Below are 18,887 nucleotides of genomic sequence, written 5' to 3'. Positions count from 1 at the left end.
CAGCCCTAGAAGGACAATTTCGCGGTCCTACTTCCATCACAGACACCGGCCTGCTGCTGCCTACTTTTCCCAGGTCTGCTTCTCTGAGCGTCCGCTGTCGTCCCATCTCCCACAGTTAGCCTAGGCTAGACTCGGTAAGCTATTGCCTTTCCCCATCTTTGCACTGTTTCTCCAGTGGATTAGAGCAATTTTTTCGTCATATCTGCCTTTATCTTTTTGAAAGAAGGTTTTCCCGGTATTTATAAATCATTATGACTCAAACCAATTGCATTCTAAATGTCTACCACTTTGGCTGCCAAGCACATGTTTACCCCTCCTAAGATGGTGGCGATCCTCGTTAGGCTTTCACTCTGATGCGTGACATCATCATCTAAAGACCTAGTTTATACAGTTTAAATGCAAAAAAAACCCTGTTTTTTGGGGCTATTTAGACATAAAGTACCACATCGGGTGGTTCTACAGTGTTTGGAGGTGGTGGTGTTCATAAAACTTCATGAAGGTGGGATATCCAGACCTGCTTTGGGTCCGTGTTGCTGTGCTTCTGTTGGTCCCACAGAGGTGACTTATCCAAACAGTTTAATAAATGTTTCTTTGACCCAAAAAAACAAATGTTTTAAATGAAAAACACCAAGATTTTAAACATCAGTCAAACTGATCCTTCGTCAGCCACTGCAATATGCTAATATTCTCTGGCTAGATTTGCTTGATATGTTTCCAGTTTTAAAGGGTTTGGCATGGTAAAATAAATCTGCTATTCAGTGTCTTTGCCTTCAGGCATCTTCATGGGGTACTATTTGAAGGTACATAGTCATGTTATTTTCCAAATGTATATGCCTGTAACAGACTCTGGTTGCATTCGTTTTCATTCTCCCGCTGGCCTAGTGTTTGTTATAAGTTGTTTATAACAGAGGAAAGTGTCTGTCCTGAAATCCCATCATCGACCATCAGCCAGGGTGGTTGTTTCCACATGGTCTTCGTCTTCCACCTCTCTGCCCCTCCCACGTTGCAGCCAGGAGCCACTTGTTTACAGGCGTTATGAACGGGGCTGAGCCTAAACCTCTGGGTCTCTCCTGGTCCTGAAATTATTTCATTCTACAAACATCTATCAAAGTCCTATTTAGAAAAAATGTCTTTGAAAGAGACATTATTCCAAATAAATACAAAAAATATAAAATCCTTGAGTTTTATGGGACATTACTTTCTTTCACTATGATGGTTTGCTCTCATGCCTGTTAAATAACCCACAACAATCTGTTTATTTTTCTTTGTAGTTCAGTCTTTTGGATAAATTATAAAGCAAAAAAAATATCCCATAATTCATCTTTTTATTTTAACTTAGTATGACATTGATTTTATCCTTTATTTTAAATTTTAGTTCTTATTCTAGACCAGGAGCCTCAAATGAGCGAGCTCTAATCAAACCAAAATAATTGAATAACATCCAGTAAAAGGGAAGACATGGAGGACTTTTTGGCTCCACATCTCCCACCTCTGCATTCATGTGTATTTTCTGTAAAATAAGATGGAAGAAGTCATCAGATCAGGCTGTTCATGGTGTGTTTCTTTCAGTAACAGTGATGAGTAGGAAAATCAGGCCTCATTACCACCATGCTGAGCTCTGTTTCTCTATGAATGTGTATTTTTTAAAAATGTCTGCTCCTTGTTTCTCTCTTCAAGCCTCCATTGTGACTGTCATTCGACTTGTCAACGATGCAGTTGACACAATCGAAAGTGAAGGTACCATGTCTTATCTTTCTTGTGTCTCTTCACTGGCTGTTCCAGTCCTTGGATTATTTCTCACTAATTCTACAAATGATCCCTGTTAGCAGTTCGGCAACCAGAATCTGACGCCTCTTTTATTGGAACTCCGCTGTCAAACTTCAGCCACTAAGAGCCAGTGTCTGCAACTTTGTGATTTGTCCCTTTAATCTGCGGGATGAAACACTTCTTCAACAATAAATAACTGAATGATCTAAATCAGGATGTTTTTAAGCAGTGAAGCAGCTAAAGGTTGCAGTATACTGGCCCTGGGGGACTGCAGTTTGAGTCCCTCCCTTTAGGGAGTATATACAATAATTCTTTACTGCAGGATCTGCTTCCTGGTATTTAAATGGAGTATTGTTATTGCAGCAGCATAATGTCACACTGGAAAAGAGCAGAAAAATTTACCTAAATGTATTCAATAGAGGAAATAGTAAATGTTAATTCATTGTTGCTTTTTATAAAAAATTACCAATAGCATAGTTAGTAAAACCAGTTAACGATAATAAAAAAAATATAAGCTTATTCAATGTGCAGATGATGTTTAAAACTTATTATTTTTACAATTTAAAAGTTTGCATTCACCTTTTGCTTTTCACATGTCAGCATTGGGGGATTTTAGGAGCAGCAGCCCTGCTCTGACCTTATCAACCCGTTCTAAGGGCGTACCTGTCCCTATTTTCTTTCAAAGCAGGGAGCTCTGATAAAAGAGTCCAACAGGCAGTATCAAAAACATCACTCCCAAACAACGTCTGTTGTAGTGGCTCCCTACCAAAGGATGACACTTAATTTCAATAGTTGATATTTTCAGACCCTAACCCTTAATTTACATTGAAAAAGAATGATTTAGTGAAAAATCACTCGTCTTTGAATGAATTTAAAACATCAACATTTAACTCACTCACCAGGCCCAAAATCAACCTTTCATCAACCTTCCTACTCCTCCACCTACTCTTTCCCAAACAGAAACCCAGGAAAGCTAGAAGCTGAACTAAAGAGCAGAGCCCATTCTATTCAATTCAACCAGATCATACAGTCAGATTGGTTCAAAGTTATCTAAGGAAAACCAGTTGATTGCATCGACTCAGTGACTCGAAAGCAATCCCTCACACCAAGTATACTGGTGTTGACAGTGGAGCAGAAAAACTCCCTATAACAGGAAGAAACCTCCAGCAGAACCAGGCTCAGTGTGAGCGGCCCTCTGCTGAGGCCGACTGGGGTTCAAGGAGACAGAAGCAGACATAGAGAAAGAAGCGTAGATACAAAAGGCAACTGTCAACCAGCTCCACAGGCGGCCCCGTCCAGGAAACACACAGCCAGGCAGACGAGCTCCGAGCCAGCTCCAATGTCAGAGGATGAAGAGAGCACATCCAGTTAGTCACAGTCAGAGAAACAGGACCACACTGGAAAACAGGCCGATCTCCAACATCTAGAAACAAAGGTGTTGATGGCAGCAGCACAACTGATATTTCTCTCTATGATGCACAGATAAACCAATCATAGTTAGAGGAGTGCTAATGATCTTAATTTTAATAGATTCAATCTTATTTTTAAAGAATCTCAGAAAATTCTATGGGAGATTTCCTCTTTGAAAACTTTCCATTAAAGCCATTTATTTGATTTTTTTTTTTTTTTAAGTTTCTGAGTTTCTGAGATTCTGCTACTCCAATTAAAAAGTTTAATTTCCTATATAGGATGTTAATCAGCTGAGCTAATAAACTTGATTGTCTTAATGTTCTCAATAAATATAATTATTTGTAAAAGCAATGATTCAGGATTCTGAGAATCGATATGTGTTTATTTCATGTGGTCATGGTGGAAAGCTAAAGGCTGCTGTGTTTTCTTGTTCTCCCATGTGACAGTGTCAGTTATGGACCATTGTGAAACCTACAACAGAGGTGACTTGTTGATTCTGTCTGTCTGTTGTCCTGTTGTCCATGTCTGCTAGTGAACAGCAGTGCGTAGACAAAATAATCATTCCCAAGTAAAAACGGTTTGCGTTCTCCATTGAGGCTATGAGGTCCTACAGTCATTATTAGCGTAGTAGTTTAAATGAGCGGATTGGGCCTTTTGGAATAAAGCACCCCAGGCTTAGGAGATGTTAAATTATAAGTCTTGTACTGATTATTTGAATTTAATGAGCCATTCATCACCTCTGATGCCTGTAGTGCCTGTTCAGATTTACTCAAACTTTCTTCTTCTGCTCTGTTCAGAAATGAGATCAAAAGAATAACTTAGGAAATAAAATGCCCATAAATACAGTAGAGCTTTTGTGGTTATTTTAAGTCAAATAGTAATTTCATTTGGTCCGTCTCGCTGCCCCAGGCAGGGGGTCTGCTGCCCTTCCTCAGTCAGAGCTTTGGATCGCTCCATGGTGTTGCTCTGCTTGTTGTGTGCTTTGATAAATGCTCCAACCTTTAAACTGTACATGTTTCATACATGGACACCTTTTATTGGCTTATAAACATGCAAATTGAACCTGACTGGTCAGGTTCAATTTGCATGTTTTCTAAACCAAATCAAGGCTTTGTTTTCGGTCCACTCTATAAACCTTCAAACTCAATGCTATTTCTGACATGTTCAATTGAAAAACCTTCCTGGATGGGAAGCGAAACGTCTTCAAACTTGGAAACAAAGTCCAGTGGATTGTTTTCTAACATTTTGGGAATGATCATCCAGAATCCATCTCAGGAGCTACTGGCCAGTAAAGCACTCTTGGCTGATTTCATTCAGTTCAAGTTCTGAAGAAAGAAAAAAACAAACAGATTTTTTTTGTATAATATGTATTTTCGGAATAATGCAAACATAGCAGACCCTGTGTTTTAAAAAAGTTTGTTTCAAGCAGCACATGGTTCTGTTTGAAAGTGCAGGGGTTTGTCTACCTGCCTGTGAAGCAAAACTCTGGGGTTTGGTTCCCTGATGGAGCATGCAGGATTTTTTACAGAAGTTCCAAAACAAAAGTAGTTTCTGTTACATTATGTTTGGGTTTTTTTTGTTTCTTTATCAGGTATGTTTAGATGATAAAGTGCGTATGTGAATGGGTGAATAACTGAATGCAGTTTGGTCAAGTCTTCCGAGTTGAAAAATCGCTATATAAGTACGAGCCATTTACCATTAGGGTTGGTTACATGTTATTTCTGCAATCGTTTCAGCAGCAGAAAAAATTATTTTATTGCTCTGTGACTAGATGTAAACCTGCTGTAAAGTAACAACATTCAGAGTATTTCTATATAATGAATGTTTTCTGGTTGTCATGATGGGTTCACTGAAGGCGACCCAGTTATGCAGAACACCACTGACGGACACAAGGATGAAGAGTTCAACAGTTTATTAAAGCACAAACACACAGAATGTACAGATTCTGGTTCGGGGCCTGGATACTGGTTCACCGGAGTCTGCGTGAGAGACAGCACAGTTAGCGGTTTGCTGGCAGGGTTTTACTTCCAGAAGTTCACTGATTGTACCTTGAGGGTTCTTGAGGTTAACTTTGGGAGAGTCACTGTTGGTTCTGGAGAAGGGTTCATCAGCAGAGTCCGTTAGCTGCTTCAGCGTCTCACGTCTTGTTAGAACAGACCTTGGCTTGGAAGTCCCAGCTCAGTCCTGAGCTGCTTGAGGTTTCTCAGAGGGATCTTCAGGGTTTGGCTCAGAGGGTCGGCTCGGCAGGTTAGCTCTTCCAGAGCTTTCTCAGAGGAGGCACAGGTTTTCCTGGAAGACAGAGATAATAGTTAGAATCCAGACTGGATTCAAAGTCATGGAGATTCTCAGAGGATCTAGGCTTAAGCGCTGACCAACTGGAACAACACTGCGGCGTTGAGGCAAGGTCTGAAGACAGCTTAAGTAGTGGATCCTCTGATGATCTTGACGAGCTGCAGCTGTGCAGGGAGCTCCCTCAGAGGATCCACGGCGGACTCTGCTGTAGAAAGATGGGATTTCTCCAGCTCCCAACAGTACCCCCCCCCCCTCAACGACCGCCCCTTGGCGGTCCGGAAGAGGTAGATGGGCGGGAACGCTCGTACTCCTCGATGAGTGCAGGATCGAGGATGTACAAGCCTGGGACCCACTGGCGATCCTCCGGTCCGTAGCCCTCCCAGTCGACGAGGTACTGCCATCCGCGACCTCGTCGACGGGAGTCCACGATGCGGCGCACTGTGAAGGCCGGATGGCCATCGACCTCCAGGGCGGGTGGTGGGGAGTCGGACGGTGGGCACAAAGGGCTCGAAGAAACAGGCTTGATCTTGGACACGTGGAATGTAGGGTGGATTCGGAGGGACTGAGGTAGTTGGAGACGAACAGCTGAGGGGTTGATGACTCGAGTGATCCTATAGGGTCCGATGAATCTTGGGGAGAGTTTTCGAGACATCCCCTTGAGGGGGATGTCTCGAGTGGAGAGCCATACCTCCTGGCCCTCAGAGTACTCGGGGGCGGGACGTCTCCTGGCGTCAGCGAAGCGTTTAACAGACACTGATGACTGGTTGAGTGTGGCGATGGTCTCCCTCCAAATCCTCTGGCAACGGCGGATGTGTTGATTGACGGACAGCACCGATATCTCTCTCTCATCTGCGGGAAAAAGAGGTGGTTGATACCCGAGACTGACCTGGAATGGGGATTGTCCAGTGGATGCAGATCTGAGGGAGTTATGGGCATATTCAATCCATGGAAGAAATTGGCTCCAATCCACGGGGTTGTTCGATGTGAGACAGCGAAGGGTGGATTCCAACTGTTGGTTCATGCGCTCGGTCTGACCATTCGATTGGGGGTGGTAACCTGAGGTGAGAGAGGGTTTGCAGCCGAGCGCAGAGCAGAATGCCTTCCATACCTGGGAGATGAATTGAGGACCTCTGTCCGAGAGGATCTCTTGGGGGATGCCGTGAAGCCGGAAAACGTGTTTATTGAGGAGCTGAGCTGTCTGGAAGGCCGTGGGAAGCTTTCTGAGGGGAACAAGGTGGCAGGACTTCGAGAAGCGGTCAACAATGGTGAGTATAGTGGACATACCTCGAGAGACAGGGAGACCGGTGACAAAATCAATGGCGATATGGGACCAGGGACGCGAGGGAACAGGAAGTGGTTGAAGCAGGCCAGAAGGAGGTTGGTGTGAGGCTTTGTTACGGGCACATGTGGGGCAAGCCAACACATACTCCTTTACGTCCTTGTGGAGAGAGGGCCACCAGAAGCGTCTGGAGATGAGAGCTACTGTTCTACTGACTCCAGGATGAGCAGAGAATTTGGCGGCATGCATCCACTGGATAAGACGGGACCTGACAGAAGATGGAACATATGTACGGTTAGATGGACCGTTACCTGGATCGGGTTCAGAGGCCAGGGCTGAGTTGATGAGGTCAGTTATCTCCCAGTTGACCACTCCCACTGTACATGAAGCTGGAAGGACAGGTTCAGGTGTCTCGGGATGATCGACGGAGTAGAGACGAGAGAGAGAATCGGGCTTCACGTTCTTGGATCCGGGTCTGTAGGAGATAATTAGGTTGAACCGAGAAAAGAAGATTGACCACCTGGATTGGCGAGGATTAGCCTGTTTGGTGGACTGGATGTAAGCCAGGTTCTTGTGGTCTGTCCATACAAGAACCGGGTGCTCAGCTCCCTCCAGCCAGTGCCTCCATTCTTCCAACGCCAGTTTGATAGCCAGGAGCTCTCGGTCACCCACATCATAATTTTGTTCAGCGGAAGAAAGTCTACGGGAGAAGAAAGCACATGGGTGTATCTTTTGGTCTGAATCGAGCCTCTGGGACAGGACAGCTCCAACACCAGAATCTGAAGCGTCCACCTCTAGGATAAACTGTTTAGCAGGGTCAGGTTGCATGAGGACAGGAGCTCTGGAAAACAAGGATTTTAGTTTCTCAAATGCTGCTTGAGCCTCGGGAGTCCACTGAAAAGTGCGTTTAACTGAAGTCAGGGAGGTTAATGGAAGGGCGGTCTGGCTGTAGTTTCTAATAAACCGACGATAGAAGTTAGCGAACCCTAGAAACCTCTGTAATTGTTTGCGGTTTTCTGGAACTGGCCAGTCTAAGACTGCTTTGATCTTGTCCTCTGAAGGTTTTACCTGGCCGCCCTCGAGCACAAACCCCAAAAAGGTGACTGAAGATTGATGAAATTCGCACTTCTCGGCTTTCACGAACAGCTTATTCTCCAGTAGTCTCTGTAAGACAAGACGGACATGTTTCTTGTGTTCATCGAGGTCCTTGGAGTAAATGAGAATGTCATCAATGTACACGAAAACAAACACGTTGAGAAAGTCTCTGAGAACATCATTTACTAGGGCCTGGAAGCAGGCTGGGGCGTTAGTTAGACCAAAGGGCATTACAAGGTATTCGAATTGGCCCAAGGGTGTTTTGAAGGCAGTTTTCCATTCATCGCCCTCACGGATCCTAAGGAGATGATAAGCGTTTCTTAAATCCAACTTAGAAAACACTGTTGCTCCCTGTACAGGTTCAAAAGCAGAGGCGAGAAGAGGCAGTGGGTATTTGTTTTTAATTGTAATCTGGTTCAAACCTCGATAGTCAATACAAGGTCTCAAGGAACCATCCTTCTTACCCACGAAGAAGAACCCGGCGCCCAATGGAGAGGATGATGGGCGAATTATTCCAGCAGCTAATGATTCATTGATGTATTTTTCCATCGTTTCTCTTTCGGGCTTGGAAATGTTATACAATCTGCTGCTAGGAAGAGGAGCACCAGGTAAAAGTTCAATGGCGCAATCGTATGGTCTGTGTGGAGGTAGGGACGTCGCACTGACCTTACTGAAGACAGGGGCTAAGTCATGATACTCAGGGGGAACTGAAGAAAGGTCAGGAGAGTCCATCTCCCCCCCACCTCTTGGAGACCCCACCACGGGGGCAGCAGAACGTAGGCATGTTTCGTGGCATGAAGTGGACCATGATTCCAGATGACGTTCAGTCCAGTTTATGTGAGGATTATGCTTCTCCAACCATTCGAACCCGAGCACCAATGTTATTGTCTCTCGGTGGTTACCTGACAGAAGTAGCTCGAGGGGCTGAGTTTGGTGGGTAACTCGATGGAGTCTTTTTCCGTCTATGGCGGATACACTGAGAGGCTGAGAAAGGGGAATGGTTTTAATCTGGAGTTGCTGAACGAGGTTAGAGTCGATTAGGTTACGTTCACAGCCTGAGTCGATGAAAGCAGAAAAAGAGAGACTTTGATTAGCACAGAAAAGCATGGCAGGCAGTAACAGTCGAGGAGATTTCTTTGTGTTTATTTGGCCCGCCAGACTCCTCAGATCCTCTGGCGGGCCCCGGCTTTTGATTTTGCCGGGCAGGAAGCGATGAAGTGTCCACTCTCACCACAGTAGATACATAGTTTGCTTAGAAAACGCCTTTGTCTCTCCTCTGGAGTGAGCCTGTTGTGTCCCACCTGCATGGGTTCGACATCCCTTTCGCCCGAATGTGAGGCCTGAACAGGCAACGGTAGAGACTGGGGCTTAGACCTCTGAATGGGCAACTGCTCTGTAGAGGGAGAACAAACAGTCACGTTATGAGAGGCAGAAGAAATTGTACCCTGCTTCTTAGAACTGTTTCTGGCTCGAATTCTATTATCTAATCTGATGGAGAGGCGAATTAAATCTTCGAGGGTAGCAGGTTCGTCGAGGGTTGCGAGTTCATCTTTAATGTGCTCGTTTAATGCCATGAAAAAGGCTCCTTTCAAGGCGCTTTGGTTCCATCCGGAAGCTGCCGCTTTAACCCGGAAGTTAGTAGAAAATTCAGCCACCGAAGAGTTTCCCTGTTTAAGGTTGAAAAGAGCTCTAGAATCAATAGTTTGGTCAGTTTCCTGGTTGAAGACCTGGGTAAATTCAGAAATGAAATCAGAGTAGTAGCAATTTAAACTATCGTCAGCGGCAAATCTTGCCTGAGCCCATTCCAAGGCTCTTCCTGTTAACTGAGAGAGAATGAAAGTTATCTTCTTGTGATCCGTGGAAAAACAGCCAGGGGAGTTCTGAAAAATCAACCGACATTGAAATAAAAATCCCTTGCAATCTTTCATGTTACCAGAAAATCTTTCTGGGAGACTAGGACGGAACTCTGATGATGTCACAGCTGGTGACCTCGGAGGAGGGACTGGACCCGGAAATGGTTGCTGTACTGGCGCAGCATTAGCGCTGTTCACGTAGTTAGCATAGCTTTGAATAGCTTGATTCTGTCTTTCAATGTGGGTGTTTAACTCACGTAGAGCCAGACCGTGTCCATGGATTTGGGCAGCCTGTTCCTCTAGTCGACGGATGTAGTGATCTGCTGGGCCTTGAGTTTGGCCGCAGTGTTCTGTCATGATGGGTTCACTGAAGGCGACCCAGTTATGCAGAACACCACTGACGGACACAAGGATGAAGAGTTCAACAGTTTATTAAAGCACAAACACACAGAATGTACAGATTCTGGTTCGGGGCCTGGATACTGGTTCACCGGAGTCTGCGTGAGAGACAGCACAGTTAGCGGTTTGCTGGCAGGGTTTTACTTCCAGAAGTTCACTGATTGTACCTTGAGGGTTCTTGAGGTTAACTTTGGGAGAGTCACTGTTGGTTCTGGAGAAGGGTTCATCAGCAGAGTCCGTTAGCTGCTTCAGCGTCTCACGTCTTGTTAGAACAGACCTTGCATTGGAAGTCCCAGCTCAGTCCTGAGCTGCTTGAGGTTTCTCAGAGGGATCTTCAGGGTTTGGCTCAGAGGGTCGGCTAGGCAGGTTAGCTCTTCCAGAGCTTTCTCAGAGGAGGCACAGGTTTTCCTGGAAGACAGAGATAATAGTTAGAATCCAGACTGGATTCAAAGTCATGGAGATTCTCAGAGGATCTAGGCTTTAGCGCTGACCAACTGGAACAACACTGCGGCGTTGAGGCAAGGTCTGAAGACAGCTTAAGTAGTGGATCCTCTGATGATCTTGACGAGCTGCAGCTGTGCAGGGAGCTCCCTCAGAGGATCCACGGCGGACTCTGCTGGAGAAAGATGGGATTTCTCCAGCTCCCAACACTGGTAGGTAGCTCCAGCTGCTTTATGGGTATCTTTCAAACTGAAACAGTGTGGGTGCCCTTTATTTTTGAGGAACTTTGCATGTTGTTAAAAGGTTTCATTACTTCAAATGTAACTGTGAGGCGCATCGGGTTGATTTTTCCGTATTTTGCTTTCTGTGAAAATGAAGGTACAGAATTAATGACAATGGATCAAGCTTTTCTGATCAGTCTAAAATATACTATATTTAGCTCTCATCGACGCTGGTGCCAGTCTCACTTCCATACATGCTGATGCAACCAGCTCCAGGGTAACAGAACGTACCAATCAAAACTCACTTCAATTCAGTTTAACTTTAAACTAGTACGTTTACCATCAAGGTCCCTTTGTGCTGAGGAAGGCTGTGTTGGTGCATTCAGCGTAAAATCCGCCATGTTTGTTTGCAAGTTGTAATGACCTGTGATCTACGAAGGACACGGCTGAGAGGACTCGTCATCTAGAAAACAATTAACTCAACTGCAATCACGCGCATCTCATAAAAGTAACTTTTTTTACGTCTGTTTTTTATTTAGTATAAAACAAACCAGAGTTTAGATTTCCTAGCTGAATTATTTAACATCCTCATATTTAGTTATTTCCCAGTTTAGCAGAAACAAAACATGCAGTATTTTGATTAATAGGCTCCTACAGGTTTTAAAGGCAAATATTATTTTTATGAAGATTTCACCTTATGTCAGAAAAGTAAAGCAGTCATGAATGCAGGTTTCTGATGATGATGGAGAATCTATTGTGAATTCATGCTGGGAGGTTCCTGTCCAGATGTTTTCAGTGAGGAGGAACAGAATTTGAAGATCTAACACTACGGCACCCTACACAGGGTGATAGAAGTGTTTTATTGCCTTTACGAAACAACATGAAAAAGTTCTCAAGAACAGAACCTTTTGTGTTCTTAGTTTCTAGTAATTATGTTTTATTTTTCTTTATCTAGTCAAATCTACCAAGCATTTTCCCATACGAGGACATCAGCAGGTTCTTTTAGGAGCTGCAGTTTGATCGAACCGCATTTCTTTCCTGATGATAAAACTAGCAAACAGGAATTCTGTGACAATGCAGGGGTCCGTTTTACGAAGCAGGTTAAGCAAACTCAGATTCAAATCTGCAACTCTAAGTTGATCTAGACTAAAGTCAGGAACTCCTGAGTGTTCGATTTAACAACAGCTGCTATGTTCAATCTACTCCAAGTAGAACCACTCAGAGTTCAGTATGTGGGCAAAAAGTATGAAGAGTCAATATCAGTGGAGCACAAATTCGACAAGTCACCATGACAACAGGCAACAAGAAGTACCTATTTCTCCGCACTGGAACTAGAGATTTTAATGCAGAAGTAATAGAAAAAAAGGGGGGGGGGGGGGGGGGGGGAAGAAGGAGCAACAGCACTACACCTGCAAAGGAGAGAAACGTGTAAAGGAGAAGATTGTTGCTCGAGTTAATGCTTTAGTTTATATGAAGTTCCTGATCAAAATGTCACTCCTAGACTGAACGGTAATAATACGTTTTCTAAATGACACTTTTTTAGCAGAAAAACAATTTAAAAAGGTAAAAAACAACAAAAAAATTTGATACTAGCCAGAATTAAGTTTTATATATCTAGAAATGTTTACACATTTTAAGTGGCTGCACTGCAAAAACGATCTAGAAATAAGTACAAATTTCTTAAATTAAGTGTATTCACCCTTAATTTGAGTAGGTAAATGAGATAGTTTGCCAATGGAATGAGTAATTTTACTCTTAAAATAAGATAATTAGATAATATGCACAATTGTGTTTTCTTGTTTTAAGTGTAAACTGTCTTGTTCCATTGGCAAAATGTCTCTTTTACCTCCTCAATTCAAGAACAAATGCACTCATTTTAAGAAAAAATGAATTATCTAGATTTAGATATTTTGCCGTGTGTTTTGACATTTATCAGCTCGACTGAATATGTATTTATGATATCTGAGTCAAAATAATACCAATGATGACCTGTATATTAGGAATACGGAGATCTGAAATAAATTTCTAGACATCCATAAAGTTTATTCTACATTTGGAGAGTGATAGTTTGTTTGAGAGATGATACAAAAGGAAAACCTTTTTTTTTTAGATATCAGGAATACATATTCTGTAAAACTAATACATATCAATATGGCTTACCATAGCCTCTTGTTACTGCGATAATATTACAGGATTATTTCTTGAATTGTAGTGGATCAATTTCTGTATTTAGGTAAAATCATCTGGCAGCAGGTGAAGATGAAGAACAAAAATGTTCTAATAAATGGAACCTCGTCGTCTCATGGGGTTCTTCAGTTTGATTCTGTCTTATTTTATACAGTAAGTCTTTGCTTCCAGTCTTTTCTGATGTTATCATACCAATAAATAGGTCGTTATTTGAGGTTATCAATCCCATAGAATAGCTTCAGATTGTGCCAGTAGACTTAGTAGGTTGTTATCACAGAGTGAATCCTAATCCTTAATCCTAAAGTAATTCCTTTTCCACCCTAGGAATTAATTTAGCCATTTAAGTGTAATCTGAAACTAATTTCATTAGTTATTTATGTACTGTAAAAATAAAAAATGATCCGCATGTTGCTCATATTAAAACAAACCAAAGACACATAAATCTCATATCCTGTCACTACCTGGTAGAATCCTCTCCCTATAAATATTTAATTCTCTATGAAAAAGTACAAATTTGTCTTTAATGAGATCCTCATCAGACGACTTGCAATGTTTTTTTTAAAAGCAAATGTGTCGACCAGACCTAGTTAGGGATTTTTTTTTTATTTTTTTTTTGCACAAAACTGAGACAAAAATCGGACTAAATCAGAAAATAAAACAGTGTGATTGACTGTAGGGAGAGCGGAGACAGAGGACACTCTCAGTTTACTGCAGAGCTAACCTGCTTCCGACCAGGTTAGCTATGGGGAGAATGTTACTATGGTAATAGAAAAAGAGGTTAAATCAATTATCTTCGTGAAACAGAAAACATAACATAATTCAGGTTTAGAAAACTTGGAGTATTCAGTAAACCTGCTTTGTGAAACGGACCCCAGATGTTAGCTTTATTGTTTGTGATTACAGCTTGAATTACATTTTTTTTTACTTATACGGTTATCCCTTAAAATATCCGTCATATATCCCTGCGTCGTGAAGGTGTATTACGGTAAAATATGGCCAAATGGTTGATTCTAACACATCTCAATGAGCTTTTGGCTTTTTTATTTTTTTGAATTTTCACTTATTTATTTTTATTTCTTTATTTCTTAAAAGCATGGCTTCTGTGCTTGCCATTCTGCATGCTGAGCTGTGGAAACCTCTGATGTGTTTGTCTTTGCATACAAATCCAACATCTCTTCTGGAGATCGATTCATCTGGAGATCGTTCCCATCGAGTTGGTCATCGGCATGTTTGCTGTTTGCTGTTCTGTAAAAGCATGTAACCGTAAAACCTGCTCCTGTCATGATGACTCTGTGGGTGCAGCTGCTAATCTCTCTCCTTTCCTTGACCAGCTTACCACTGGGACACATCTGACTGGATGCCAACCAGGCTGTCAGACTCTGAAGGAGTGCAGAACTTGGGGTCACCTCCTGACAGTGACGCCGTTGGCTTGGACCCCTCTCTGGGTGGAACACCACATGGGCTGGAGTCAGATTACTACCTGGGAGGCTATGATGTGGACAGTGACTACCCCCCTCCACACGAAGAAGAGTTCCTGAGTCAAGACCAGCTCCCACCGCCGCTGCCTGCCGGTGAGGACTGCCCAGAGCCGTACACACCGCTGCTCTCTGCTGCCTCCAAGGAGACCATCCTGAACCCGAATAGCACAAGGCTTCAGGACACCCGGCCAAGCTTCCACCCCAGCCAGTACCTGCCCACCCACCATCTACCCACTGGGCACGTGCCACACAAAGACTTCAGCACACCAGTGGAGCAGGTGTCTCCCGTTAACGGGGACTCTGCTGTCTCACTGAATATGCACCTATCCGTTGGTCCGTCATCAGCCTGCCAAACGCTGAGCTCTGAACATGGCAGTGTCCATGAAGGTCTGAGCGAGGTTCGCCGAGGGGTGACCATTATCACCGACTCGCAGCAGCAAACTGAAGTGTGATCTTCTAACAGGATGGGATGGAAGATCTCACATGAACAGCTTCTAAAATATTGAAAGGGAAGACATTTAAAACCCATGGCACAATCCTCTCCTTCTGTGTTGCTGGGTCATGTATGGGTGCTGATCCTGTATTCAAAGCATAAACTTCGGCCAGTTTCTGTATTTTTCTACTTAAAACACTTTTTGAGGATTGATTTTGTTGATTAAGGCAATCTTAAAAAAAAATGCCACAGAAGCTACTGAACTGATTTCTACAAGAAAATGAGTGATTGGCCCCAACTTTCAGCATAAAACTCTGTGATGACATTTAACAAGCCTTATGACTGCAGACGGTCTATTTTCTATTAGGAGTGGAAGCAGATTGTTGTGTGCAGGTCAGGATGAAAAAAACAATCAGTCTGCTGCTGACAGGAAACAGCAGATTTACTAGAAGTGCAGAGTTGTCGGCGGTTAACCTGCTCAGCTCTGCTAGATGTTCTCTGAAGCAGTTTGATGGTTGGGATCTTCTGCAGAGCGGCGTCCCAAACGTTTCTGAATGTTTGCTTCCTTCCTGTCTAGTGTTTTCTGACAGCAATCAGTTTGTTTTTCCTGCATCCGTCTGACCGTTCCTCTGCAGCAGCTTCATGAAGGAAAGAGATCACTGGAAAAACGATCTAGAAATAAGTAAAAATGTCTGAAATCAAGTGGCTTTACTCTTAATTTTAGTAGGTAAATGAGATAGTTTGCCAATGGAATGAGTATTTTTACTCTTAAAATAAAAATAATTACATAACATGCACTTGAAATAAGACAATGGAATTGTGTTTTCTTATTTTAAATGTGAATTGTCTTGTTTCATTGGCAAAATTTCTGCTTTACCTTCTCAATCCAAGAACAAATGCACTTGTTTTAAGAAAAAATTACTTATCTAGATTTCAATTTGAAGGCGTTCGGTGTTTGACATAAGAACCTCAATTAGTGGCTGAATTGGACACTTAGAATCAGTGATGATCCCTTCTAGTTCCTTGGGGAAGTTTTTTTAGTCGTTTGAGAATTCAATCAGAAAGTCGAGAGAAATGATAGCAGAGAGAGGAGAAGGACCCAGCAGGTTGCTCTGAACAGTTATTGGAAGATTAGAACCTCTTTCAGCAGCGTAGTACCTCACTGTTCCACTTATTTTCACATGGAATGTATTTTTTCCTCCAGTTTTCTTTGTCAGAGACAAAATTCATATCTCAGATCCAGGTGGTGTGAAGCTGCAAATCTCCCCTTCTTTTTTCCTCTGCTTCTGTCTCCCTGAGAAATGGAGCAAGAGCATCACTTAGTCTGTAGTTGATCAGTCAGCAGGACACATTTCAGGGAGAAATTGGACCAAACATGGCATGAAGGTTGCAGAGGTTTGGTACTAGTGCTACAGAAACCCATCAGAGCTCGTATAAAATCCTTAGAACCAGCAGGCAGAGGATGCATCCTTCACTAGGATCCACTGCAGGATCTAGAAAGTTCTTCCTGTTCTGCAGAGGGAAGTGGATCTGGGCGCCCAGCTCTGTCCAGATGTTTGTACAGTGTACATAGCGGATTGTTCCAGTGGAGAGTTTGTAGATATAACATCGCAGCCCTGAGCTGCCTTTGATTTATTTTATTTTTTTATGTTTCGTTGGACTTTTATGAGAATGTGTAGAACCTGGAATATCAACTATTTCCTGATTATTTCTCCTCTGCTGTTTACGCTCTGCTAAGTACTTTTTCATTGTTTTATAATTCCAGATGAATGTCATTTTAAGATTATGAAATAACTGTGCACAGTGTTACATTCGGAGAATAAATCTGTAAATATGAATACATGTAATTCTGTTACAACATGACTGCGGTTCTAAAGAGTCTTTTTGTATGTTCCTTCTTATGTTGCTTGCATAATTCCTTCTCTCTGCGAACAGATCGCCTTTAAGCAGCTATAAATGATGCCATGGCGCCACATTATAAGACAATGAATAAAACTACATCATATTGTTACACAAGAGTAAAATTTGAGAAGGTAATAGTAAAAAATATTTTATAAAAAGGCTACTTAATTCATTAATTAACATCTGGTTTACTGTTTAAATTTATGTAATAAAGACAGAATAAAATATGAAGTTCTGAGCCATTTTACAGACTGCAATAAAATAATTAAAGTGAACAAATACAGATAGAGGCAGAATAAACACTTTTTAAAGGAGAAGGTGATATTCAAACTTCTAAAAGTACTTTAAATATGAAATTATTACATACTGTTCAATAAATGATAAGTGTTTTTAATTAAGAGTAATTTGTATTTGCTTTACTGGAGGCATCCATGTTTGTCAAAGAACACTACTGCCACCTACTGGTTAGTGACGTCACGGTGCGGTATCGGCTGTTGATCAAGTCCCAGTGCTGTATCTGGTGTTTGTCACAACGCGCTATTATCCAAGTCATCTTGAAAACATTCTTCTTCCAAATGTTGGCTACATATTACGGGTTTTTTCTCTGGCCAGAAGGTCGATGGCAAATCCTCCCTCTTCAAGTTGGCGATCCAACGACCAAACCGTCCGTGGAGGATCAGGAATCAGAAAGGTGGAATAACTCTCTTTTTTCACTTATACCCGATGTATTCCAGCATCCAGCTACCATGCATGTGGGCATTGTCAGTTTCACTATAGCTCTGGTGAATTTCAGTGGTGAAGTCCTCTGGAAATCTTCAATAATTGTTGTTAATTGCAGACGTTTCTAGTACAGTGGTCACCAACGTGATGCCCGTGGGCACCAAGGGGCCTTCAAGGACAACATGGGGTGCCCTCAGCATCTTTTGAAAACAGAACAATTTACCAGTGGATTAAATCTGAAATATTGCATTTATGAAGCATTTTATCATATCAATAAATTAGAACATTTGAGGATTTATATGGATTTCATAATAAGGATATCTAAAAGCAAATTAAAAATGAAAAGAAACAATATAAATATGTTTATTATCTATGAAGTTCAGGTGAACGCCGACTCCTCTTGTTCATAGGTCAGTATTGGTAGCCCGTCCTATGATTCAGTACCCATAAAGTAGCCCTCAGCCTTAAAAAAGTTAGTGACCTCTGGTCTAGTATTTCCCATTGATTTTTGCTTGTAAAGCGGGGAGAATGGCGCTAGGCTTACCAATCGTTACGTCACTGCCGGAAGATGGCAGGAGGGAGGGGTTACTATATCTGGGCAAAAATGGCCGCTTCCAGACTCAGTGAAAATGATTGTTTTCATTTTTTTACTGATTAACGCTAAATTCATTAAATCGCCGCAAATGTATTAGTTTTAGTTATAGATAATGATCCATCGATTATTCCTTGCTGACCAGACTTTTCCTTTAAATAAAACATATGAAACCAGTACCTCCAGTTATAATATTTACTCTTCATTGTATATTAGCTTGACCTCCACCAAAAGAGTAAAAGCAAAGAGTTGGGGACAGTAAAACATCTTCTAAAAGCCCGGCTGGCTCCAGCCTCCATGGGGCCCTTAGTGGCCCTCTATGTCTGACAGCAGTCTGGATTACTTCAACCAGCAGTAAGATGATCGGATTCAGACACTATCTATTCGTTGTAGCTTTAGCAGTACTGTCATCTTAATCCTATATTATCTAGTGTTACTAAAAGTAATAGCCTATAATATTTACAGTAACAGCACTGACTATTTTTTTTTTGGTTCCCAAAAACTGCAAAAGACATGTTTAGAAATCTAGGCTAGAACAACAGCAAATAAAAATTGTTGAATTCGGTTGCTAAAAATCAGATGTAGTTAAATAAAATGAGCAATAAAATCTTAAGCACATTTCAGTTCGGATTATTTATATTGGCCAACTCTCAACACATGTCATGTCATAAAACTTTGCAGAGACAATTTATTCAGATCATACAGTCAAATTGATTTAAAGTTTTCTGTCTTAGAAAAACCAGTTGATTGCATCGACTCATTGACTCTTCAGCAATCCCTCACTCTAAGAGTGCTTGTAGCAACAGTGAAGAGGAAAA

At 42.1% G+C, this 18,887-nt stretch overlaps 1 protein-coding gene across 7 annotated transcripts in view; it reads left to right on the top strand.

Moving 5' to 3' along the window:
• The window catches only part of fat3a (FAT atypical cadherin 3a), a 128,229-nt gene extending 112,965 nt beyond the window's left edge, over nt 1–15,264 (top strand). For 3 of the 7 annotated variants that reach the window (XM_038285990.1, XM_038285986.1, XM_038285985.1), the window contains 3 exons: nt 1,678–1,737; nt 3,624–3,659; nt 14,276–15,264. In XM_038285990.1, coding sequence (XP_038141918.1) covers nt 1,678–1,737; nt 3,624–3,659; nt 14,276–14,874 — 695 coding nt within the window. In that variant the 3' untranslated portion in view covers nt 14,875–15,264. The remainder of the gene's footprint in view (nt 1–1,677; nt 1,738–3,623; nt 3,660–14,275) is intronic. The other 4 variants (XM_038285992.1, XM_038285991.1, XM_038285989.1 and 1 more) reach the window with 3 other exon arrangements.
• The last annotated feature ends 3,623 nt before the right edge of the window (nt 15,265–18,887 follow it).

The sequence above is a fragment of the Cyprinodon tularosa genome, unplaced genomic scaffold, assembly GCF_016077235.1.
Source record: "Cyprinodon tularosa strain WSP-4 unplaced genomic scaffold, ASM1607723v1 ctg219, whole genome shotgun sequence".
NCBI classification, from domain to species: Eukaryota; Metazoa; Chordata; class Actinopteri; order Cyprinodontiformes; family Cyprinodontidae; genus Cyprinodon; species Cyprinodon tularosa.
This window is presented reverse-complemented; position numbering and strand designations above follow the sequence as displayed.